General features: G+C 42.4%; 1 protein-coding gene across 5 annotated transcripts in view; it reads left to right on the top strand.

The window, feature by feature from the left end:
* The window catches only part of EBF2 (EBF transcription factor 2), a 191,460-nt gene that overhangs the window by 132,543 nt on the left and 32,257 nt on the right, over positions 1-26,660 (top strand). For 3 of the 5 annotated variants that reach the window (XM_060300045.1, XM_060300042.1, XM_060300044.1), the window contains exons 7-10: positions 2,387-2,468; positions 17,711-17,828; positions 19,352-19,482; positions 20,408-20,534. In XM_060300045.1, the coding sequence (XP_060156028.1) occupies positions 2,387-2,468; positions 17,711-17,828; positions 19,352-19,482; positions 20,408-20,534 (458 nt within the window). Of the gene's footprint in view, positions 1-2,386; positions 2,469-17,710; positions 17,833-19,337; positions 19,483-20,407; positions 20,535-26,660 lie in introns of all 5 variants that reach the window. The other 2 variants (XM_060300046.1, XM_060300043.1) reach the window with 1 other exon arrangement.

Below are 26,660 nucleotides of genomic sequence, written 5' to 3'. Positions count from 1 at the left end.
TTCTTTTAGAAAGTACTATACAATGCAAGAGAATTTTCTTTCTCTCTCCCCCTCCTCCCTCCCTCCTCCACCCCTCGCTTCCCCTTTGTGAACAGGATGTTATATCCTTAGTGTGCAGGGGGCTGGGTAGGTTCCAAACTCAGACCCCAGGCCCGCAAAAGAGTCAACACTGGGTGTTTTCTAGCCAAAGAACTGTTAAGGGTCGTAATTTAAAATGAATAAAGCCTTTCAGCGGGCCCCTTCTTCCCCTAAATCAATTTGATTTTATGTAAACATTTATCTCCTTTGCACTTTCATACCATTCATATAATAATGCCTTCATGAACATTAATGTTTTCAACAGGTACATTTTCGAGAAGGTGAGGGGGCTGGGTAGGTGAGGGGAAGTATAACACACAGAATGCTTTCTAAGGAGTCTAGTTGTGCTAAAACTTGCCCCAAACCAAGGAATTTGTGAGAAAAAGAAAATTTGGTTTTAGTAGGGGAAAAGATGTAAATCACTCATGGGGGAGGGGCGGGTGTTGGAGGGCAAAGGTGGTGTGAGGGCAGGGGTTATTGTTTGGAAAGAGACCCAAGTGAGGAAAAGGCCAGTTTTAAGTCTTTTGTGAGAGCATCTCCAGGCATTTTAAGTTGCTGTAGGTGACCCCGCTAGGAAGGCACAAGTGAAAGAATGCTTTGCCTTAAGAAAGAAAATGTTTGAATTTTGACCAATCTGTTCTTAAATACAAGCAGCTCTCCTTTCTAACGCGCTCCGGCTGCTGTGGACTGACGCCCCCCTGCACTTTTGAAAGCAGGGGCAGCCTGTGAATGTGAACACCGCATAAAGCAGCAAGGAGTGCTTCTGCCTTGTTGTTCTCTGCCTGGTACCTCGGATAAAGGCCCTGGACACCTTCGTGGCCCAGGAAGCAATGCTTAGCCCCCACCCCCACCCCCCAGTAAGGATGCAAAGAGAGAAGTGAAAAGCAGATGCTATAAAATTATGAAAAGAAGCATTTAGCTATTCTTTCCAAATTCACACCCAACCTTATTTATAGATAGGGGTCAGGAACACTTGGCCAAATATTTTTAGCAAATCTAGAGAAAATGCTCTGAAAGGGCAATTCCTCTTCTCTCCTCTTTCATCATTTACTGTTTATCTCCCCATCAGGTTTTCTTTTTTTAAGTGCTAAATACAATTAATTGGCGTGCTCTCTAATTCTTTCGTGTGATTGTTAAAGAAATAAAAATAAACAGAAGGGCACCACGACGGCATCTCACCAACCGTTGCTTTAAAATAGAATTTTTGGAAGCATTGTTGATTTCTACTTATTTTTGTTGGTAAATCCTGGGGAAGAAATGTATATCTTTTCCTTTAAAGTTCTAATTCAAGGCGTGGATGGTAGAGTTCTGAAGGGACTTTGGGACTGCGGTAAAATTTCGTTGTCATAGTAACAGAAAGGGAAATAGGCCTTGCTCACCTGGGACTTTAACGCTGCAAAAGCTGGATTTTTTTTTTTTTTTAAGGAAAAGGACTCTGCAAGTGAAATAAATGAAAAACTTATTGTATTTCGAAACAACATTCCAAACATTAAATAGGTAAATGGCTGAAAAGACCACTTCTGCCATTTTTCTTGGTTTCTGTACTCATCTGATCAAAGAAGCCCAATTTTAAAAGTGCACAAAAAAGGTTATCTAGGAGAATATTGGCTTAAAAATATGTCTTACAAGTGATAACCTCAGACCATTATTCTGTGCCTTTGTATATTTCTGGATAATCTATAGAGGGTCTGAAAGGACATTCACACTTGTTATTAATCATAAAACCCCCAGCATATACCTGCACAGACTGACTGTCTTTGGACAGTAACATTATTTTCTGATTTTATATCCACCAGTTGAAAATATCAGGCCCCCTTTGTGTGTGAGGGTTTACGTGTGAGGCATGTGTGCGTGAAGATGTGTGTGGCCAGCGGAAAGCCACATACGTGACGAACCCTGGGATTCTGGGCTCAGTCATGCCACTTTTAACCCTCTGGAGCAAGCTAATTTTGTACAGCAGGAGTCACTGCTGCTTGTGAAGCCTTTTTTTCTTCTTTTCTCTCTCTCTGTCTCTGTCTCTCTTTTTTGGAGAGAGCATGCCCTAGCCACTCGGGGGCGGGTGTACAAACCAGAGCCCAGCTTGTGAGCCACTTCGCAGCCCTCAACAGTGATGGAGCCAACTTGGGACCAAAAACATCCAAATTTGCGAACTGCAGTGGGTCAGCTACGTTCCTTCACAGGCAGGGCTGGCTGAAATTCCCCAGACCTGAAATCCAATCACTTTCCAATCCAATCTAATATAATGCATATATATTCTCTCCTAAAACATGTTTACTTAAAAAGGTAACACCTTGCTTTCTCTTCACAGATTCTTTTTAAAATTTTTCCTCAAGTGCAATCAGAATTGTTTGAAAACAGCAGGAAACCCAAGGGACATGAGAAGGTTTCAGGTAAGGGGCCTGCCGTTCTTTCCTGGTAAATAAGTCATCCTGTTTTCTTTCTCCTTAGCACTCTTTTTTTCTTTTCCTTTCTTTTTTTTTTTCCCCCCCCTTAGAAAACATTATTCACGGATGCCGCTAACAACAAAAAAGATAACTGTAAATGACCGCCCTCTTCAGATAGGACTGAGGGTTTCTTCGTTTTGTAGTGTTTAAGGCCTTCTGCCTGCATTGCCAGGGCCCCAGGGGAGGGGCACCAACCCAGGCTGGAGATTTGATTTTAAGCCCTCAGGCTGCCCTTCGCACACACAGCTGCCCACAAGCAGGAACAGCGTTCTTGATACTCGGCCACCTTGGGATTTTTCAAAGCAGCTTCTCTGTGCTTTCTGCAAGCAACAGCCTCTTCCTTTCCTTTGCCACCGATTAACTATTCAGTGGTCTTTCTCCGAGTGTCTGGGAGAGCAGCAGACCAAGCAGCCGTGGTCACTTTAAGATCTCAGCATGACAACAAGACCCACGGGACAGTAACCCAGCTGCCTGGGTTAAATCTGCCACCGGTTTCATCACCCCTGCCACTGATGTACTGGGGATACAAGCTAATAAAAACCCAGAGCGAGGCAAAGTGTGTCAGGTTGGAGATGCGAGGAAAGCAGCCCCTCTTGGCCCCCTTCCTTCATCTTTGAAGGACCCACATTTAATCCACCAAATGGCTTTCCTGCCACTCACGCCCCATTGCAATACCTCCCGCTCCTTTCCCCATAGAAAAATGGAAAACATGTTAAACAATATTATTCAGACTTGAGATTTAAAAAAAAAAAATCCTGGCAGCAACGTGAGAGATGGAGATTATTAGCCTCACGTTTCAGGTGGGGAAAGTGAGGCTCTGGGAGTTGAAGTAACTCGCCTCTAATCACGGGAAGGAGGTGGTGCAACCCCGAGCCAGGAGGATGTGTCGGATCCAACTCTTTCCACCGGACCCTGGGTTTGCACCGTGTGCAGCTGCAAGGGTTACGCCTTGCTGTTGCCTTTTTCTAAATTCTGAATAATTTCTGAACAAGGGGCCGCACATATTCATCTTACACTGGGTCCCACAAATGATGTAGCTGCTCCTGCCTTTTGCTCAAAGAGCTTCTGTGGTTTAGCAGCAGAGTCATGAAAGAGTTAATAGGAGAGATGGGTACATGCAAGGCCAGTGAGCACGACCTTGAAAAACAAAAATTCCTGTCATGTTTTTTCACCGCATCATGGGTATCAAACTATCTTGCTGTGACCGGGACATTTTTTTTTTGTTTGCTGTGTAGCGCTAATACGAGCCTCGCCTGAACAAGTTAAACCACAGCTCTCCATCCTGCAGACTCTTCCCCTGCTGCATGATAAGAAGACGAATAGAAATGAAATGATTTTCTTGGGAGGGGGGGGGTCAAGCAGGAACATTGTGCATAGTGGAAGCTTATGGTACTCAGTGTTCCAAACAGAAACATAAATAATTTCAGTCCAAAAACAGAGTGAAATTCAAAAGAATTCCAAAGTGCCCAGATGACCAAAGCTTAGCGTTCACGTCTGGAAGAAACAAGAGGCAGGGAAAGAAGCTAGCAGTTTAGATTCCTGTCCCCCCTTATTCTCTATCATCCCTTCCAAAGAGTTTTAAATTTGAGAAGACACTTCTAGGAGGCTTTAAATAGAATGCCTTGTCATTTTATTTATTTTATTTTATTTATCCCAAATTTTAGAAATGTATTCACTTATCAGATGCACGTAATATTTCCTCTACTTCTCCGGTTATTTACTAAGTGAAATTTTTAATGTGCCTGAATTTTTTAACAGGGTTAGAATAAATATTGTTCATTTCAAAATACGAGGAATTCTCATCCTGTGTGAATGTACTTGACTTTTGCAAAGACGAGGGAAAAGATTTTTTTTTTTAAGTTTGTGGATTCTAGGACTGTCTTATTTCTGGGGTAGGGCTAAAGTCAACTGGAAAAAATTTTTTTGCATTTTTTTATTGAGATAAAATTCATATATTCATCATTTAGACCATTTTAAAGTGTGTGATCCAGTGACTTTTAGTATATTCACAGTGTTGTGCAACAATTACCACCATATCATTCCAGAACATTTCCGTCATCCCAGAAAGAAACCCCATACTTCCCAATTCCCTTTTCTGTCCACCCACTGACAACCACTAATCTACTTTCCGTCTCTACAGATATGTCTATTCTGGACATTTCCTGTAAATGGAATGATACAACATGTGGCCTTTTGTGTCTGGTTTCTTTCACTTAGCATAATGTTTTCAAGGTCCATCCATATTGTAGCATGTGTCAGTATTTCTTTTTTTTTATGGCTGAATAATATTCCATTGTAAGAATATACCACATTTTGTTTATCTGTACATCAGTTGATGGACATTTGGGTTGTTTCTACTTTCTGGCTTTTATAAATCATGCTGTTATGAACATTTATGTACAAGTTATTTTGTGAACATGTTTTTGATATCTTGAGTATATACCTAAGAGTAGAATTTCTGGGTCGTATGGTAACTCCAGATTTAACTTTTTGAGGAACTGCCAAGCTATTTTCCACAGTGGCTGCACCATTTTACATCCCCATCACTAATGTGTGAGGGTCCCAATTTCTCCATATCTTTTCCACTACTTGTTATTTCCTGTTTAAAAAGAAAAAATCCTAGCCATCCCGTAAGTGTGAAGTGGTATCTCATTATGGCTTTGATTTGTCTTTCCCTAATGACTAATGATTTGAGCATCTTTTCATGTACTTTTTGGCCATTTGTGGATCTTCTCTGGAGAAATCTCTATTCAAATCTTTTGCCTATTCTCAAATTGGTTTACTTTTTTATTGTTGAGTTGTAAGAGGTCTTTATATATTCGGAATACTAGGCTCTTATCAGATAAGTGATTTGCAAATATTTTTCTCATTCTATCACTGGCTTTTCACTTTCTTCACAGTATCCTTTGATTCACAAAAGAATTGACAATTTTTATACCGTACTCAGATTCTATGACAAGTATAGCCTTCCATGAAAGATCTTTTACGTGGAGAAAGGCTTGACTATGTGCTGTAATGGTCAAGTGAAAAGTTTGGATCAAGTTCAAAGTATGAAACAAAACCAGAGATGGTAGATAATCATGAGAGTGATCTAAAGGAATGGTATAGGGAGGGTGGGAGGGAGGGAGACGCAAGAGGGAAGAGATATGGGAACATATGTATATGTATAACTGATTCACTTTGTTATAAAGCAGAAACTAACACACCATTGTAAAGCAATTATACCCCAATAAAGATGTTAAAAAAAATAAAATAAATAAAGGAATGGTAGCTTAGGAATTCCTAGAATATACGTATATATCATTCAGAATGACAAATGAGATAATTTTAAACCATATGGACAAATAACTTCGATTCTCTACTTTTGTTATATGATCAAACGTAGATTTAATCTGAAGTTTTTTGATTTGTTTTGTTTTGTTTTTGTGTGGAGATTTGATCTGAGCAGGATAAAAATACAAAATATTTCTAACCAAATCATGAATCCAGCCAAACTCTCTCTCCTCTCTCACCCCTTCTCTTTCCACTATCCCCCAAACATCGGTGGAACCTAAATTCTTTTTCCAGAAATGATCAAATGAGAATAAAACCATTATATCAAACTTATTTTCCAATCTGAACCAAACCTCTCTTTCATTCAGTTCAAGTCCTAAGTAACATGGGCATATAAAATATTTATCGAAATGCAAGGGTTTTAACCCTTTTTGCGGGGGGGCTCAGACCCCTTTGAGAATTTGGTATGAGCTGTAGTTTTGTCCCAGTAAAAGGCTACATTTCAACAAAGTTTTGCTTAAAATTTCAGGGGTTCCAAGACCTCTTAAGACGTCTCTGAGAATTCCACGGACCCTTGATCTAAAGAGATGAAATTCATCTAACACCCAATGGGCTCCCTCCATGTAACTTAACCCTTACGATGGGGACCTGTCCACTTAGGACTCATCCTGGTGGTCTTCCCGTTCTCTTGGCTGTAAAGACCACCTGCTCCGGGATCCACATCCTCAGACCTCCCCCTTCTCTGGAGCTGCAGACACCCAGCTCTGCCTCCCTCCTGGGCATCTTCCCCTGGATGACTAGTGAGCACACGCTCACAGCAGAACTCAGTGCTTCCTCCCTGATCTGTACCTTCCTGCTAAGTATCTGTAAAATCCACCTCTCTCTCCTGAAAAACTGCGATAGGCCCTTGCCTCTCCTCCTTCCTTGTCTAACGCATCCTCAGCACGGCTGCCAAAGTGATCTTTTAGAACATGTCCCTCCTCTGCTTCAAGTAGGTTATAAATATCTCCTGTCCATGGACAAAAGCTCAGATTTTAGAAGGCATGGCTGAGAAGTAGCTTCGTACCAGGCAGGGCTTCTGCCATGCGCCCCTCCTGACGCTTCCATACATTCCCCCACCCACCAGGCACACCTCACTGATTTCTATTCCACGGAATATCACCTGGAACCTTCTCACATGTTCGCCCCTCTGCTTGGGAACCCTTCACTCCTCACCAGGCTGTGACTTCTGCTCGTGCTTCAAGCCTACACCTGAGTGTCACCTCTTTAGTGAGGCATTTTCTGGCAGACCTGTTGGCCAACATACTTCTCTACAGGCTTCTACTCTGCCATTGCTCACATTGTCTTCCAATTATTATTTGTCTAATAGCCTGTGTGCTACTTGAGGATAATCTGTATGTTTTATTTATTTTTGTATTTCTCCCCAATGCCAGTCACTCTGTGGAGCTCAAAAAATTCATTATTAAATGAAGTTTTTAAATGAATTTATTTATTTATTTATGGCTGCGTGGGTCTTCGTTGCTGCATGCGGGCTTTCTCTAGTTGCAGAGAGCAGGGGCTACTCTTTGTTGCGGTGCGCGGGCTTCCCATTGCGGTGGCTTCTCTTGTTGCGGAGCACGGGCTCTAGGTGCGCGGGCTTCAGTAGTTGCGGCGCATGGGCTCCGTAGTTGTGGCTCGCGGGCTCTAGAGCGCATGCTCAGTAGTTGTGGCTCGCGGGCTTAGTTGCTCCGCGGCATGTGGGATCTTCCCAGACCAGGGCTCCAACCCGTGTCCCCTGCATTGACAGGTGGATTCTTAACCACTGTGCCACCAGGGAAGCCCTATTAAATGAATTTTTAAGAGAAAGAAAGGAAAAAGATAGGAAGGAAGGAAGAAAGGGAGGGAGGGAGGGAGAAAGGGAGGAAGGAAAATAAGAAAAGGGCCCCCAAAGTATCTGAATCCGTGGACCATTAAGGAAGAAAGTCACTTCTGCCCTCCTTGAAATGGAACAATTAGTTGAAACACGCAGATTAACAGCGCGGTGAAGGCAAGGAAAAGAAATTTATGTATAGTTTAAGCTGACAGGCCTGTTAAGACATAACGTACCCCGTTCTTCATTTCTCTGCATCGTGGGTGGAGAGCAGACAGTTGGAAAATCCAGGAGAAAATCAAGCCACTTTCTTGGAAGAGTCAGGCATGTTGTCATTACCCACATTCAAATCCTGAAACACAGCAGAAGTTGACAACAATCAGGGCTTTTGTTGCCAGTTCACTCTCATAGACAGGCTGGCTGGGTCTGCTCCAAGTCAGAGTGAAAACACAGATGCCCTCATTCATTGATTCATTCACCCACCAATACTAGCGAGGAAATTCTGTGAGCCAAGCACTATCCTAGGTGCTGCAGATATATCAGCAAGCAAAACAGAGAACATTCCTCACCCTTGTGGGACTTACATCCTAGCAGGGAGACAAGGAAAGTGAGATAAATGAGTGATTTACGTAGCTTAGCTCTGCTTCTCTGAGGTCTTCAAGTGAACTGACTGGAAGCACAGGGGCCCTAGTGCCAGTTGTCCTTGTATTGCCTGCTGGGACTCAGCGGTGTGGCCAAGTCCAGATGGTATGGGAGCCCAGTGCTACCTGCCATCGTAATAATAGCAAGTGTGGATGCTCTTCCCAGTAGCTTTCAGAGTTTGCCACAGCATCAGCTATAATAGGACACGTGTCAGCAGATCACGTACTTGAGACTGGGAAGCTTAGAGGCCTTACCAATTCCCCCACCCCGCCCTGCCTCAAAAGGACTCTGTTTTAAACAGACCTGACCACTGTAGAAGACTGCAGTATTTCCCATCCCATGGGCGGCACCGACTGCTACATTACTCTTTCTGGAGTTGGTAGCAGGTGCCTTGAATCTCCAACCCTAGAATCATTTTAAATGAATTCCTTCATTCTAACATGTAGCTTTCTTGTTATTGGGATAAAGATTCTTCCTAGCATTTGCTGAACTTTTCTGAGTGACTCTCGGGTGTCTCAAGTCCACCCCTAATGATTCCCTTTTTAGATGAGGTCCACCAAAGCCATCATTTTGTTATATAGCTATGTCAGGGAGAGAATAGAGATACAGCAACAGTTCTTGCCATCCTTTGCTTCAAAAGATAAGAATTCAAGAGGTGTGGAGGGGTGCATACATTCTTTCAGGTGAAAGAAAAGTCATTTCCAGGGTCAGGTTGGGAGAGACATCAGTGCTGAATTGATTCCTGTTTGATTATAGGGATCTATGTACAACCCCAGGAGGGGCCTGCTAGAAGGGCTTTCTGAGGGGGTCCCGGAGGAGGTGAGGGAGGGGTTGGTGCTTTGCAAGGACACGCCTAGCAGGTCTCGCAGACCTCTGAGGAAGAAAGCAGACATGCACGGTGGTGGGAAGACACCAAGATCTCCTCCATCAGAATGGAGAAACGAAGTGAGGCGTGTGAGGACGGACTGACGTCATCAGGGTAGTTGGATAATGTGGGAGGCCTACAGCCTGTTACTGCAACGTGCTGGATGCAACCACTGCACAAAAACAACGGAGAAGTTCACGTGGCCGGCAGGGCCCCTAGTCCACACAGCTGGGTGGCGGCCATTCGTCTATTTGACTAAATGATGTGAGAGCAAAGGGCAGGGCTACTCATGCCTTGGAACACGGCCAGGCTCCATCCAACAAACCCGTATGACTTCTTAAACCCCAGCTCTTATATGAAACGTTTTAATGGCATCACCATCTATTTTCCTTAAATAAAAAAAAAAATGGTGACTATTTCTCTCACACCCGTGAAGAGGGAAACGAGAGTTTAAATTAACTCCAAATGGTAAAGATTTAATACAGTTCCAGCTGCCTGCAGGTTTCTTCAGTTCAAGTCTCTCAGTTCAAGAGCCACCCCAGGTGCTCTGTGATCTCACCCACCATGTGAAGGTTGCCGGGCTACTGAGCCCCACTTTTAAAGCACAGAATGAAAAGCACGTGACTCATGGCGTCTCTGATCCACAGGTGGGTCCATTATCTGCTGATAGCACAAACCAGCGAGTCCAAGTTAAGAAACAGTAATTACCTACTTGGAGTCAGAAGAAAACCTCTGAAGGTCTGAGGGTCTTTTGCCCAGTCTAATGCTTTAAGCTTGGGAAAAGCTTTCTGTGGGTAACTTCAAGCTCTTCCCTGTTGGACAGTATACCCTTCTGCCCACCCCCATCACCCACTACTTTTGGCATCTCACATGGGGACAAGAATCGGGGTTTAAGAATTTTGACCAACTCACACAGGAACTGTGTTTGGAATTATTTGTGGGAGAAAAGGAGAAACACAAAAGCAGGTAGTTGCCTATATAACCCTTGGGAAAGGATGTGTCAGATTTCAGTTAGGTGGAAGCAAACCCTAAATGCTCCAACATTTTAAGAGACTCCAATTTGGGCACTAAAACCTACCCTTGAACATTTTCCAGGACCATCAGATGCAGAACTTCCTGGAAGGCAAAGCTTTCTTAGTTTCACAGTAACAGTGCATAGATTCTTAAGCTGCTTACGGGGCCTACGTGCTCCTGGGTTTTGATGCATGACAGGGGATTCACGAGGTCCCTAGGGACAGAGTTTGGTGGAAGAGAATGGCCCAGCCAGATCAAGAACGGCATCGAATGTGTTAAGGCTCCGCTGTGAGCCTCAAAATGTTTGCTAGTGAAATACTGCCCTGGGCCATAACCATCCCTCTTGGCATACGTTTCAGATGGGACAGGCATTGCCCTCCGTGGAATAAAACGATGTAGGGTAGATGTAGCAAGCATCACTGGCCTTTGAGATGAAGAGAAATTTGGTTGTAAAGCAGGTTAATGACCTTTGGGCTTCCTGATGACCTAAAAGGCAGGATAAAAAAATTGCCGCTTGATTTCTGTACATAGTCAACTAGTTTTTGAAAAACAAGCCCTAAAAGGTGTCCAGCCTAAGCCAAACTTGCCAAAATATGCCAGCAGACATGCCCTTTGGCATACGGCTCCACTTACGCCAGTTAGAATTTTTTTTTTTATTGCCAGAATAATCATTTTGGTACCCTTGAGTTGTGTAAGAAAAGTTTTTCAACTCTTCAAGGCCCTATCTCAAATCTCATTTCCTTGATGAAACTGTTTGTTACTGCCTTCAGTTCGGGTTAATTTTCTTACCTTTGGACTCCTAGAGGAGACAGTGGCCACATAATTCAGCCCTCAATCGTGTATTACCACATAGTAATATCGCCTGATTATGTGTAGTGTTTGTTCTGCTTTATCAGTTGCATGGTAAACACCTTGAGGTAGTGACGGTGTTTTCTGTAGGCTTCCATTGCCTGTGGCATGGTGCCTGGAAGATCACAAAATAACTCTGACTCCCTGAAACACAGCGCTGTCTGGTGACTTACGAATGTATCTTCTCGGGACTTATGTCATTAATGCCACAGCCCCCTCCCTTGCTGTGAGCAACTCCAGAACGCCCCACATCTGTCTCAGCAGCAATCAACTTTGCGTTCTCTCGTTTGCTACTTGATACTCAAGTGAACAGAAAATGTAACCTTGGGGAATATGAAACACCAGCGATTGCTAAGAATGCTGGGAATTCCTTAAAAAAAAAAAAAAAGGATGACAAAATCCATACTTACGGGGTAGGTAGGTGTTTAAAGGTAATTTTGGAGACTCTGAAGTCTAGTAACAAAGAAAAATCCGGGCTTTCAATCTGGCTTGAACATGTAATGTGTGCCAAGAATGAAGAGGTAGGGAGAAACAATTTGCAGTAGCCAATTTGCTTGTTCTTTGCCTGGGTTGAATTACGGAGGCTTAGGCTAATTGTTTCATCAGATTCCCCTTGTCGAATGTGAGAACTCGCCAGTGTTGAAAAACATCAATGGAGTATTTCTTCTCGCGATATGGACTCCAAACCTGATTGCCCACCACAACCAGAAGTCTGTCTTGATTTTCTCTGTCCCTTTAGTGGTCTCTGTGTTTCTTTCCTCCTTCCACAGGTGGAAAATAAAATCCCACATAATAGTTACGCTTTGGGAAAGCTGAAATAACATATATAGCAACTGAACAGTTATAAGGGAAAAGCACATCATGAATTGAATTCCATTTCCAGATGTAAAATGTCATAAAGAATTGTTTTCCATACTTGGCAAAATAACAGGGATTTTCGAGGCCATTTTATTTAGCGTGGTGTACGCATGTTTGTAAGTAGGTATCGGAGTCTTCCACGTCGAGCGGGCTGTAAATGCTACCTATTGTAAATTTACTGAGATTAAACTACCAAACGCCCCATCTTCAGTTAGAAGGTACGTGATCCTCATTGAAATGGAGGGGAAATGTGTCTGACGGATGGTAGAACTGGGTGTGTTTTCAAAGCAACAACGCTGATCCGTACAGGGAGGTTTCCAACCAACGTGATTATTCTCTAGCAAGTACAGACACTGGGATTCTCGCCTGTTTCAAAGAGCAGATGATTTAGTCATTCCACACCCTTTGCATTCTGACTTCTCTTTTCCTTTTACCCTCCTGTATGAGGCTTAGGGTCTTTGTAGGAACACCTGGGTATGAGCTGAGAAAGCCTGGCTGGCAGTAGTATCCAAGCTGGTCATTCCTCTGATTCAACTAAGTCATACAGCTAGAGCTTTGAGAAGGATGGATTTTTTTTTTTTTTAAGTGTGATGTTGCAAAGAGCCATAGACATTTTGGAGACAGGCGTAAAAATAACCCAATGGTGGGAATAAATCAGGGTGGTAGAAGTCCTCCTGCCACAGGCTGTCATTCTGATGCCAAAGAAACAGCTCCTCTATTGGAAAATTAGTTGTACAGGCAGATTAACGGATGTGTCCACCGAAAGGGTAGCTCCCACTGTGGCCTTTTATAGGCAGGAAAGAGCTCTTTACAACTCAGCTCCTGCTTTGTATAAATTATTAGAGTGGGGGACATGGGAGTGCTTTTGGGTAATGAGAAGGAAAATATAATTTGAGGAAGCCAATCCGTTTTCTTGAGTACCTTGAGCAGACTGCTCACACAGTTGTAGCTTTTGTTCTTAAAACTTTCTTGTAGTTTTCAAGGGGACATACAAACTTTTTACTCACGTTTCTACTTCTGTATAATCAGCTAAAACTGCCGTTTAATTGGATTGATTCAAAAGGGAACCTACGCTGTCACGCACCAATCGGTCTGCGTTTATTGATCTGGCCTCACCAAAAATTAGAGATCACGCTAAACAAAATGAGGAATGGCAAAACGTGAAAAACTACTTTCGCTTACAAAAATGCAAGCAATTTCAGCAGATCCTTACTTCTCCTTTCTTGACACCTTGAATGAAAGCTACCTTGTCATAAGTGATATTTGCGTGAATATGATTGGTTGTTGCGTTTGCGTTGAGTTGAAGCGTACCAGTTGAGGAGAGCTCTAGTCTACGATGGCTTAGTTTTCAGATCCGCAGACCCTCCTACTGGAGCTTTGAGCTGAAATACAGATACACCAACTTTGAGAAACAAATGAAAGCTGTCACCAGTGTCAACAGCAAAAGCTGGGGGTCCATCCCACACAAATTATGGACATCTGTATTCCTAACTGGCATCCTTTCGGGCAGTGCCAAGAGAATCTGACAGCTGTATAAAAGACTAGGTATCAGGTTTAGGTGATAGGAGACACTGGTGAGACAGAGAAGTCCTTTTGGATGGGATACTCTGCATATGTTTATTATAATACTCGAGATTTTTAGTTTCAGGTACCTCAAACTAAAATACAGATGGTATTTTGTCAATACTAAATTCGCTACTTCTAAAACAGATCAGTTTCTGATCTTAGGAGAACAAGCGGTATTGATGAGTCTGTGATCAGAAGATCGTTGGCAAAGATGCCTACAAATAGTTAACAAGGTAATGGTAAGAAATGTTGACCTTGATTTGTTTAGCTAAGATGTAAAGATTTTTGAAGGTCAAAGGTGTCCTTGTGTAGTGTTTTGGAGTCTAACTGTGTCTGACCCTCTAACATTAAGCTGCTGTGGCCTGCAGTTTTGAAGAGTGAAGCAAACCAGGGGGAAAGAGAGAAGGGGGAGAGAACAGGAAATGGAGTGAGGTGTTTCAGGAAGTTGTCAGGGACTGACTGATTGATTCCAGATGGAAAAGGTCAGCCTTCGTGACCCAGGAAATACTCACTGGGGGAAAGAAGTTGGCTTGTGGAAGGGGAAGGCCTGGGAGGGAGACGATGCTGGAATGCACAGTCTACTTCCTTCAGTCTTCAAACATTCAGAAACTTTAACTTCTCTGAATAGAATAATATCAGTGTTGTCATCGTTCATCAGAAAACAGTGAAGGAACTTAAATTCGAAGCTTTGAATGTACCAAATGTATCTTCACCTCCATAATGTAGTTCACTCTTCCAGAAGGAGAGTGCGTGTATGGAAAAGTCAATATTTGTGTGTGTCTCCATGTATAAGAAAAACAACCATTCCTAAAAAAAAAGAACCACCACCAAACATGTCTGGTTTCACGTGGTGGAGTTTCAAATCCTTTACATTTTATAAATTCAGTTAAATTGGCAGGCTCTCTTAGATCCCTCAAAGTCTAAGATATTTGGAATATTAAAAACGGGAACTTGCCTCATATCTCTCTATATATACAGGCACATGCACATACATTTGGACATAATTTAAAATCTTGTAATAAATTTTGCAGACACTGAAATAATTCAGGTTAATTCCCTTGCTGTCATGAGAGGCCAGCGCTAGCCAGCAAGAGATTAAAATTTATTTCCATTGTTAATAGAAAATAATGAAGTGCATCTGAACCATCAGGGTATGTCATTCGGGAAATGTTCTCTTTGGAACCAAGTCTCACTCCACCCAAATGGAGAATGATGAAATCAGCTGGCTCAAGAAAGCCCCATATTTTGTGGCAGGAATGCACGAGGAGCGTTCAAGTACAGTATAACAAGGAGCTTGTGGAATGAATTAACGTGGTCTCGGAGAGAACGCTCTTCACATCCACATAATCTTCACACAGGTTGAGGTTCCCCTCCTTGCGCCTAGCACAGCTCGTTAGCAGTTAAAGCCTGAAGCACCCTCTCGTTTTCGGTTTTTTCCAGGGATGACAGCTATGTCTTTTTTTTTTTTTTAACTTGTGTGTTGAAGGACGGGAACAGTGTTCCTGATCAAGGGAACAGCAAGTATTAAGCTGAGGAGTGGATGTGGTATTTTATGCATATAAACTAAGGCATACTCTTTCTTTGGTCTTACCTGAATAATGTGATGAAATCAGCATCCTTCCAGTTACAAAGCCAAAGACTAAGAGCGATTTTGGAGCCTACCTTCTTTGCCATCCCTGCATCTTAACAGCTACGTCTTTGAAAATCCATTCACGCGCACAATTTATAAAAGTGATCCGATTCCTCTTTCTTTTACTCCTCTTTGTCCTATTATTTTCTGCGGGTAAGCAGAAACAGAGGTGATTGCTTTCAGCCTTCGTGTCCATCTTAACCCCAGGACTAGGAGACTCAGCCCCTCTCTCCCTTTGACTGTGATTCCATCCTGTGCTCTGCTGAAGGGCCCTGATAAGAGCTTGTGCCTCGTGCCCTTGCAGGGAGTGATGGATGTCTCTGTCTTACGGTTGCCACCGCAGGATAGGAACTATCTGGAAGGCCTTTCCCCAGACTCTTACCATGTTAACATGGACACAATTGAAAACAGACCTGGAGCTAGACAAGCTGCATCCCTGACTTGTGAGCAATTACACTGATACAATTTTCTGAATGACAACGGAGTTTCCTTTAAGTTCATTCTGGCATCACAGCGAGGCAGGGGCACCGAATCGGTAGTGCCTTCACAGGTGAGGAGCTGAAGTGTGGGAGAGACACTAGCCAACCAGGAACACATTGTTCTGTGGGCTTAGGATCTCCAGGGCCTGACATAATAATACCCAATACATACCAGGAGCTCAGTGAATGCTTTTGAGTTGATAACTGCAGCCATTTATGTCCATGTAAAAATTCCTGTGTGCCACTGTTATGGCATGGTACCAGGCTAGGTGAAATACTTTGTGGACTCATGATTTTAGGGGTTCTCCCAAACCCTTATTATATTACAATATATATAAAAATTCTTTTTAGAGATATCATCTGAAATCCTATTTGAGGTTAAAAAGATTCAGGAGAGTGTTGCCTTGGCAAGGGGTAGAGGGTAGGGTGGACCGAAAAGGGGCACCAGATAACTTTCTGGGGAGATAGAAATGTTCTGTATTGTGATATGGTGTGGACTACCTAGTTGTATCCGTTTGTCAAAATTGTGCAGCTAAGATTTGTACATTTCAATGCGTGTAAATTTCACTCTAACAAAAGGGGGTTCATTATATTTATTTTGTTTACTTGAAATAATTCATAGTAAAAAAAACTTTAAATGCTGTCTAGTGAATCTTCTTTCATGTTAAGAGGTAAGGCAGGGTCAAGGTTTGTCCCCACTTTGTTTAATAAGTAAGGAAGGGATGGCAGAAAAATTCCAAGTAGAGTATCAGTGAATTTAATTTGGGAGTGGACAGGAAGAGCCATTTTTAGACACAGCTCTTCATTACGTATCTATTCAATGCCTTTCCTCGGGTCTATACATATACATGAATATGTATGTAACAAGTTCCTTTCTCAAAAAAAAAAAATGCCATGTGTAACTAACAAGTAGACTGGTATCTAGGATGACTCACCTTCCTGGGTCAGTAAGTAGGTGGTGGCTATGCCCAAGTCAAAGCGTTTCTGCTGTGCTTTCCCACGGTTCCACCTGATGGCCACCTCTTTGAACTTCTCCTGCACCCTGATCTGCAGCACACACACAGAAGCCAATCTGACCTCATTCTGTGTGCTACTTGTTTTGCTTGTTTGCCATGTTTCTCCAACCTGAAAGTAAGCTCTTTGAGGGTAGGGACTGTGCCTTGTAACTTTTGTGGTTACCGAGCCCCTGAGTCCCCCTTGCTGAAGCCTCCCCTCCAGAGCTTAGACTATGGGAGGGGCTCAATGAGTAATATCCTCTGTCCTATCGACTGGCCAAACAAGGCAGGGGCGAGGCAACTAGGATGGGAACTCATCCATAAATGCTTTACATTTATTTTCTCATTTTATCCTTATTTTATCTCATTCAGTCCTCAAGATAGGCATTGTTGTGTATGTTTTACAGATAAGAAAAGTGGACATCCGAAAAGGTGAAGTATAATTCGTCAAAGGTTCTAAGTTAGGAAGTAGCAGGCATGGAATTTGAGTTCCGTTTTGTTGGACTTTACATCATGCCCTTCCACTACTCCACACCCATCACTTCCCTTTCGTCTGGTTAGATACTAAATGTCCTACATTTTCAACACTGAATTCCGAAACCTTACCTTCTCACCCAAGGTCTGAGCATCTCCGCCGCTGCTCTCCAGCATGGGGGACACCAGGTACATCAGGACATCAGGCAGCATGTCCACACCCCAGCGTTACTTTGGCACACGTCAGATGTTCAAGAACCCATTCCCGAGAAATGAGAAATGACCTCCCAGCTGGTGTTTCCGTCTTAGCTTCCTGACCACACACAATCTGCTCCTTGACTGCAGTCCGAAGGGTCACCTGGGAATGATCGTCCAAGTCCTTTGATAGAGATGAGGTTCCTAGAACCAGCCAGTCAGATTGCCATCTTCCACACTTCATCACCTGGGCACAGTTGGAGCACAAATACGTGACAGCACATGGGCGAAAGGGGGCCTCTTTTTCCATGACGCTCTGCTATTGTTACAGGAAAAGGCTAACCCGTTGAGATGCCAGGAGCATGGCTCACCCCAAAGTTCTGGTCCGTCTCTTGTTAGCCATACGGAAGTCTGGCAAAAGAGTTTTGCAACTTTTACGACTTTCTGAGAGATTAACTCAACCCCCCCCCCGCCCCCGCTTTATCCTTGAAATCTGCAGGTCGTGTTGTCAACAACGGTGAACGTGGATGGACACGTGCTGGCTGTTTCCGACAACATGTTTGTTCATAACAACTCAAAGCACGGGCGGAGAGCGAGAAGGCTGGACCCATCGGAAGGTAGGGCTCTCTGCTGTCCAGGCTGAGCCTAGCAGACAAATGATGTTCTCCACAAATTTCCTTGTTTGAGTTTCAAATTGATGTCTCTGAGTAGGAGTGGAGAAAGTACACAAGACCATGTGGATTTAAAAATGAAGCTGTAAACAGTGACTTCTGCCTGCTTTCATGTAAGCCCCACACATCTCTCAGCCAATGTTCAGGCCCCCGTGCCTCACCGGCTCTTTCATTCAGTTCAGTGGGGTTTTCTTTTTTCTTTTTTTTTCTTTTTTTGCTAGAGGGGCATTTCAGGCAAATGTAGGCCTATGACATCTTAGTTAAACAGGAACATTACCGTGCCAGACGTGTATGAATAAGTGTCAGATGTGCCCTTAAACAGATTGTGGGCAAAACAAAACAATGTGCAGAATGAAACTGACACTAATTGATTTTTGTTTGCTTGGACAAGAAGAAATCATGGTCTGCTCTGGGTAGTTTTCCAAGTGCGTTCAAGTAATTAGAAATACTGGTAACTGTTAAACTTCAAGTTGTCCAAGAAAATAAAGTATATCGAGGAAGATAACTGACAAACCTAAGTAAATCCCATCTACATTCTTTTTTCCCCACTCCTCAACTCATTAGTGTACAACTCAACTCTTGTAATATAGAATGAATGGCTAAATGGGGCTCCTATTTTAGTGTGATGTCTTGCTGTATACTGCCCACCAGACCCCACCCCATCTTGGCCCTTAAAATGTGTCTTGTATCGTTTCAAACAGGAATTAATGAACTGAAAGAAAATGATTGAATCACTAAAGAATTTGGAGTGGTGTTAATTCTCCCACAGTGGGCACTGAAAGGGGAGAAGAAAATCCCAGGGTTCAGAACTAGGAACCCATCCAGTTTCTTTTGACTGATTGGATGTGATTGACTAGCTGTTCAAAGGGGGTTCATGTTTTTGGAGTCCTGCCAAAGTTCTCCTCCACCTTTGACCCTGTCAACTTTGGAAATGGAGTGATGGATTGACTTTAGTTATGGCCTGAAAACCATATTGGGTTCCTGTTGGGATGTAAAGTCCAGAGGCCTTGAACATATGGAAGAAGGAGGGAAAACCCTTCCTACAAAGTTAGGAAAGTGATTAGAAATTGTCTCTTGATAGAGATGAAAAAAACCTTCAACTCTGATAGATTTTGCTTTCTCCTTCTCTCTCTAGCACATTAACAGACCTTGTAGATCTTAACATCTCAGGACAGAGGAGGTGGGGAGAGAAAAGGGATTTACCCATTTGTAGTGTGATCAACTTATAAAAAGATGGTGAAAACAACAGAATTTTAAAAGCACCTTTTGCACAGTTAGCCATTTTCATATGTAGTGGTCAACTCATTAGGCTTTAATGACCTGGTGAAAACCAACAACCAGTTAGGGAATGATGGCAAGTCAGCAAAGCTCAACTTAAACTTCTGAGATGACCAAGAGCACCCAGCCCCCAAACTCCAAACTTCAACCACCAAAGGGCAAACCTGATTCCTTCTTTCCTATCTTCTTAGCTACTCCATGCATCAAAGCCATTAGCCCGAGTGAAGGCTGGACCACCGGAGGAGCCATGGTAATCATCATTGGGGACAACTTCTTTGATGGCCTCCAAGTGGTGTTTGGGACTATGCTTGTATGGAGTGAGGTAGGCAAAGGCAACTCGCTTCCCTGATTTTCTTTGCCCCAAAGATTGTTTTGATCTGGGGAAACTTGTAATTCTGCAATGCCAGCAACATGAACACACACTATTGAGTACCTATGATAAGTGGGGCACCAGGATTAAAAGACATGGAAGCCACAATTTACTGCAGGCATGGATCCCTTAAAAAGATAAATATTCACTGCAGTACTGTTTATAATTGAGAAAAATTAGAAACTGGCTAGATACCAGCTAATAGGAGAATGGTTCAATGATGAAGTGTCATCATTTATTTAAAACTTCTATTTGAAATATTTTTAATGATACAGGAAAAGGGAACACATGCTATAATGCTCAGCGAAAGAAAACCAGGACAACAGTATCTATGGATGTAAGATCTAATTATATAACACACAACCATAGAAAAGTACTGGAAACATGCCGAAGATTAATAACGGTTGTCTCTGGGTTATGCAATGTTAACATTTTTCTCTTTATTTTTCTGTAATTTCCAATTTTTCTACTGCGATAATGAGAAAAACAGCAAAACAGGTTACCAAAAGATATGTAACAGTGCTAAGTTTGTAATGGAAATTGCCAAATCAATTTGTGAGGTCATGGCAGTGTAGGAATGAGGGAAGGGAATGATGACAGGGATGGGGGTTGGGGGGGGCACAGGAGGTGAGAGGCACTTGAGCTGGGCTGATAGGAAGGGAAGCGTACACAGGTTGGGTTGAAAGGAAATTCCAGGGTGAGAGAGAGAAACACATGAGACACAGGGACAGGGCATTCAAAGCATCTGGGGTGTCATGAGTGCACCAGTTTGCCCTGGATGGGGATGGGGGTAGCAGCAGGAGATGCTCCTGTGCTCAGTATCTCTATGATAACTTGTATAATAGGTATTTTATTTCTCTGCCTGTTCATTCCTCAGCTAATAACTCCTCATGCCATCAGAGTGCAGACTCCTCCTCGGCACATTCCTGGAGTCGTAGAAGTGACATTATCTTATAAATCCAAACAGTTCTGCAAAGGAGCTCCAGGAAGGTTCATTTACACAGGTGGGTGAGAAAATGATGCCAAGGGAGACTGGCTCCTGGTTCACCTTTGCTCTAGTTCCTGCTCTTTACACTTTATAATCATTCTAACTCTTCTAGGTCTTTCTACTGGTGTGGGAAGTGTGGACTGGGTGACAGGCATTGAACGGGGACATGTGAACCTGATTCTAAATTTGTATTTTATGTAAGCAATTTCTGCAGTCTGGGAGACGGTCATGGCATCTCATTTCAGGAGTCCATCCTTATGAATTTAATTCAGCTGGAACCATGCTAGAATAGATTTTTATCCAGGCAAATCAGATTAAAAAATTCAACAAAGTTGCTGGCTATAACTAAATTTTCTTGAAAAGGATTCAAGAAAGTTGCCTAATGATGCTGCAGAGTGATTCAAATTATTTAAAAATTTTTTGAAAGTAGAAATTATCTAATTGGTTCAATATTTGTTGAATGCCTACATTGTATCTACTACTTTTTTCCAGGTTAAAGGGACAACGACATAGAAAACATGGTCCCTATTTGGAAATTTAGGAACTATTGGAAGAGGCAATGGTATATTGCACAGAACAGCAGGAGAATTAGAGTGTTTAAAAATGTTTAGTATTTCCAGTGAATGGAATACGAGTTTCAGGAAGAGTGACTTTCATGTGGACTAGAGTAGTGGGATGAGGTTTCAAGGAGATGAAATTGAAGACCATTTTTAAGGATGGGGAGGATTTGGATAGGTAAAGAGAAAAAGGAAGAGAGTTTCAACTATGGGACTCTTACGTGCAAAGGTGCAAAGGGTGACATGTGCCTGTATCTGGAGGAGAGAAGGCTGGTTCAACAGCTGTGGGGATCCATTTAGGTAGAACTTATACCAGAACTTAGCTGAGATGAGCTAGGCATGGCAGGGAAGGAAACCATAAAACAGCTCAAAAGTTCTGTATGGTGCCTAAAACAGGGTCACGTGATATCAAACAAGGTCACGTGATGAAAAGCCTGGGGAATAGACGTCAAAAAAAAGCCTGCGGAAGTGATGTAAAGCAGGGTCACATGAAGTAAAGCCTGGGGAACTGATGTAAAGTTCACGTTCATGGAGACAGAGAGTCGAATGGTGGTAACCAGAGCTGGGGGGATGGGGGCAATCGTTTAACGGGCACAGAGTTTTAGCTCTGCGAGATGCAGAAGTTCTGGAGGTTGGCTGCACGACAAAGTGAATGTACTTCACACTACTGACCTGCACATTTTCAAGTGGGCTAAAAGGGTAAATTTTGTTACGTGTATTTTACCGCAGTTTTAAAAAATGAAAAAAAGGCCTTGTACGGGAGCTAGGACTTAATCTGGCAAGACCTAAGATGACATTGAAGGTTCCTATGTGAGGGAGAGTAACTCAAAGCTGTTATCTTAGGAAAAACGAGTGCTGTTGATTTATAAAGACTGAGTTAGTCAGGGGAACAGCAGAGGGCAGGGAGATCAACTAGAATATTGTTGTTTTGAAGAGAAGATAAGGGGAAAGAAAGAAATATAGAAATCAAGAAACTATATCAGACATATTATGAATTTCTAATAATATTATTTTATAGTGTATTCTTTCTCATTTGGACTTAACCTCCTGTTCTTGTTTAAGCGTAAATGTCGGGTTAGGTATCAGTTAGGAGTAGGTGGAAGAGGGTGATTTTTAGGTATATATTTAACATTTTGCCTTTGAGGTTTTCTCTCTGTGATAGGCACATCTTGGTTGGGTTACCTTTTTTTGTGGATCTATGGAAGACTCTATTGCAGTTGCAATAAAATATTTACTATTCTAGCTCCAAAGGGATATTGTTTTTGAGTCATTTAAATGAGCATTTATTACATGCCTACCATAGGCTGGCACAGCTCTGGGCTCTGGGATATAGAAGCGGGCAAGATAAAGCCCCCCATCTTAATAAAGCTTGCATTCTAGAGGGGGAGACAGACAACAAGAACATACATGATGTAATTTCAGATAGTGACAAGGACAGGATAGAGAATGAGGGAGGGTCTCTCTGAGGAAGGGGCATTGACCAGAGACATGTATCGCAGGTGTGGAAATCTGTCTGCCTCCGTCCTTATCTTTTTGACCTCCTGTCCTCTCCATTCACATTTCCTCTGTCCCTGGACCTCCTTGGGGCTGGGTTTTCTGTTTGGTTCACCAGTGTTAGCTAGAATACACCTGGCAGTCAATGAATTGGGGGTAAATGTCTCAGGTAGAGAACAGATGACAGCCTGAGAGGTGGGGATAAGGCTGATTTTTAAAAAAAGGAGCCCACGTAACAGTAAAAATAATAGATGTTTTGTTACATGTAAATCCAGAAATTTTAGAGATAATGAGACATCGAAGAGCATCTGACTCCCTCTGTTGCAGGTGAGAAAACTGAGACCCAGGGAGAAATGACTTGCCCATTGAATTCAATGTGGAGTCAGACCAAGGACTCAGGGCTCTGGCCATCCTGTCTGGTGACTTCTGTTTAGCAATGCAGTGTCGGCAAATAGTTCTGTTTTCCTGATGTGCTGAGACATCGTTGACTTATTCCTGAAGCAAATATCAGTTGAACGTGCCCATTCTGCTCAGCCCTGTGCTCTGTGCTGGGGACGCTGCAGACCAGTCAGGCCAGGGGGCACCTTCCTTCCTCAACGTTATGATATAGTGAAATAAACGTGAACTGCTCATGCTTTGGGGTCAGACTGGCTGGACGCACAGCTTGGCTGGCCTCTACATAGCTTTAAATCTTGCAGGAGTGACTTAACCTCTTAGTTTCCCCATCTAGAAAATGGGCTACCTACCTTCCAGACCTGTGATGATGACTAACTAATACAGTGCATGGCAACAGTGGTGTGCCGGTAAAGGTTTAACAGCCAGCTCTCCAGGGAAAAGGGGCAGGGGAGCATTGGTTTGTAGCATTTGCTGATTTCCATGGTGCAGGTACTCTCACCATGGCTGATTTCAAGCTACCAGTATGACATCAGCTAGCTCACAGCATTCCTGAAAATTTAACAGCCTGCTCTCATGAGCTGGTACACACCAGGTCTAGAGCACCTCTGCACGTAAAGCATTTGAAATAGAGAGCAACTGTATCTTATTATTCAAAAGGTGTATATTATTAATATTATTATTGCTATTACTGTTATCATCACGGAGGCTGACGTGAACAAGGAATTACAAATGTGACGAGTTGTGTAGGATGCTGGGGATATATGTCAGAGGAACCTTAAAATGATAGGGAAGGTTAAGGACAGTTCAAACACATGAAACAGTATGTGTGTGCAAAGGCCCTGTGGTAGGAAAGAACATGGGATATGTTTGATGGCAACCATGAACAGGGAAGAAAGAATGTTCAAGAGAGGTTGGGTTCAAGCTGGAAGAGAGGGTTGAGCCTGCTTGTTTGGCTCTATCCCAAGTGCCATGGGGAGCTGTTGGAATAGTTAAAGCTGGGAGTGCCATGATCAGATTTGCCTTTTAAAAGAGTATTCTGACTGCAGCAGTGAGAATGGCTTGGAAGCTAGGGAGGTCGGTTGGAGGCCAGTGTGGTGGCCCCGGCCAGAAATGATGGCAGCTTGGACTAGAGTGCTGGTGGTGGGGACAGGCAGAAGTGGATGAAATTTAGGAGGTAACATTGACGGGACTTGATGATTGATTGGATGGGGTGAAGGTTGGGGAAGGAAGGGGAGGGGACGACTCTCGGGTTTCAGGTTTGAAAAATTGGGTGGGTATAGCTTAGAAAAGTGATTTTTAAAAAGGTATAAAGTGCTAAGGGAGTTCAGAGGAAGGGCAAAGTACTTCCAGCTGGCGGTGAGGTGGGAAGATTTAATATTGTAAAGATGTCGATTAATGAATAAATTTAACACGGTGCCAATCAATGTACCAACAAAATGTTTGGGGAAACTTTACAAAAGTTCACCTGTAAAAGTAAAAGTGCTAAAGCAGGACCCCGCATTTTGAAAAATGAGAGGCCCTTGCCCTACGAGACTTGAAAACCTATTTTAAGTTTCAGTAATTAGAAGAATATGGGGTTTTGCAGGAACATATAGAAATGTCATGCAACAGAAGAGAACACTTAAAAATAAACAGTTTTTGTACACACGAATAGTATAAATACAGAAGTATTTGTTTGGGTGAGGAGACATCTCAAGTCAATGTGGAAAATATGGCATGTTTAACAAACGGTGTTGGGCCAACTGGTTAAGCATTAAAAAAAAAAAGGTTAGATATCTAATTTCATATCATAAACTGAAACATATTTGAATTAAATATTTTTAATTAAAAATGTAGGCATTTCAAAACATTATTGTAATTGAGCCTTGCTTGTCTTGATCCCAAAGACAGAAACCACCAAGCATAAATATGTGATTACATAAAAAGAAAATTTTTGCATGTCTAAGTTTCCCTCATTAAATCAAAAGGAAAAGGACAAACTGGGAACGTATTTGTTACATATGACATATTATCTTACATATAAAAAGATTCATTCATTTGTTCAGCAAACTTCATTTTATGCCTACTCTTGATCAGCCATTATGTTATACATTGTGGATAACCAGGTGAAGATTAGATATCTCATAAATTAAGTAGAACCCCCCCCCAAATTAAAAGCTAGCAAGGTACTGGGGGGGAAGGGAGGGTGGGATGAACTGGGAGATTGGGATTGACATATGTACACTACTATGTATAAAATAGGTAACTAATGAGAACCTACCGTATAGCACAGGGAACACTTCTCAGTGCTCTGTGGTGACCTAAATGGGAAGGAAATCCAAAAAAGAGGGGATACATGTATACGTATAGCTGATTCACTCTGCTGTACAGCAGAAACTAACACAACGTTGTGAAGCAACTATACGCCAATAAAGATTAATTTTAAAAAGCTAGCAAGGGGGCTTCCCTGGTGGCGCAGTGGTTGAGAGTCCGCCTGCCGATGCAGGGCACACGGGTTCCTGCCCCGGTCCGGGAAGATCCCACATGCCGCGGAGCGGCTGGGCCCGTGAGCCATGGCCGCTGAGCCTGCGCGTCCGGAGCCTGTGCTCCGCAACGGAGAGGCCACAACAGTGAGAGGCGCGCGTACCGCTAAAAAAAAAAAAAAAAAAGCTAGCAAGGAATATCAGGAGTTAATTCAGGAAGGAATATAATCAAGCAATAAACATGTTTTAAAAAATCCCAACCACATTAATAATCAAATAAAAGCAAATTAAGGCAACTACTGGAAGGTAGATGGCTCCAGGAGAGTACCCTAATGCTACTAGCCTTAAAAAAGTGTATGTACCCTTTAACCCAACAATTCTACTTTTAGGAATGTATACTTGGGAAGTAATTGAGTTTGCCTGAAGGTTGTTTGTTGGAGCACTGTTTATAATCGTGAAAAATTAAAAGCATTCTTAGTATCCATTAGGGAACTCATTAAATAAATAACAAAACACCCTTACACTGAAATACATTTTAGATATTAAAAGTAATGCTGTGGATGGACATTTAATTACATGAAAGATGTTGGTGATTTTTTTTAAAAAAAGCTTAAAAACTATATGTACAGTATGGTCCAATTATATATATATATATATATATATATATATATATATATATATATATATGAAAAAGAGTAGTTGCATTAAAAAACCCAAGGTATGAAAGCCTGCATACCAAGGTGTTAACAATGGTGGCTTTTGGATGTTGATATTATTATTTAATTTTTTTCATTTTCTTTACTTATATTTATTATTTTCTAACAAAATGAAGTAATTTTAAACTAAAAATTAAATGAAGAAAATATATCAGAAATTAGCATCACACGTTTAAATACTGAAACAGCACACATCGGCAATCTTGATTCTTTAGGTTCAAAGAAAGTATTTCCAGCTGAAGCAGTGAAACTTCATCCTTCTCGCCTTTGAGAAGGAAGGACCTTGGGAGGCAGTTAGGGGTGAGAAGAGTAGGGATGCAGGAGTATACGCTTTCACAGTCAGAGAAGAAAACAGAAATACAAACACGGTCCAGGATAGCTCATGAGCCTGGTCACTCTCCCTAAACACTTCCACTTTGAGGTTCCTGGGCCAAATGCGACTCGGGTTGGTGGAGACAAGCAGCTGATGTTATCCAAAGAGGGGACCAGACACCACAGGAAAGGGATGGGTGGTCTC

Source organism: Globicephala melas, chromosome 6 (assembly GCF_963455315.2).
Source record: "Globicephala melas chromosome 6, mGloMel1.2, whole genome shotgun sequence".
Classification (NCBI taxonomy): domain Eukaryota; kingdom Metazoa; phylum Chordata; class Mammalia; order Artiodactyla; family Delphinidae; genus Globicephala; species Globicephala melas.
Note: the sequence above shows the minus strand (reverse complement) of the source record. Positions and strands in the feature narration are given on the sequence as shown.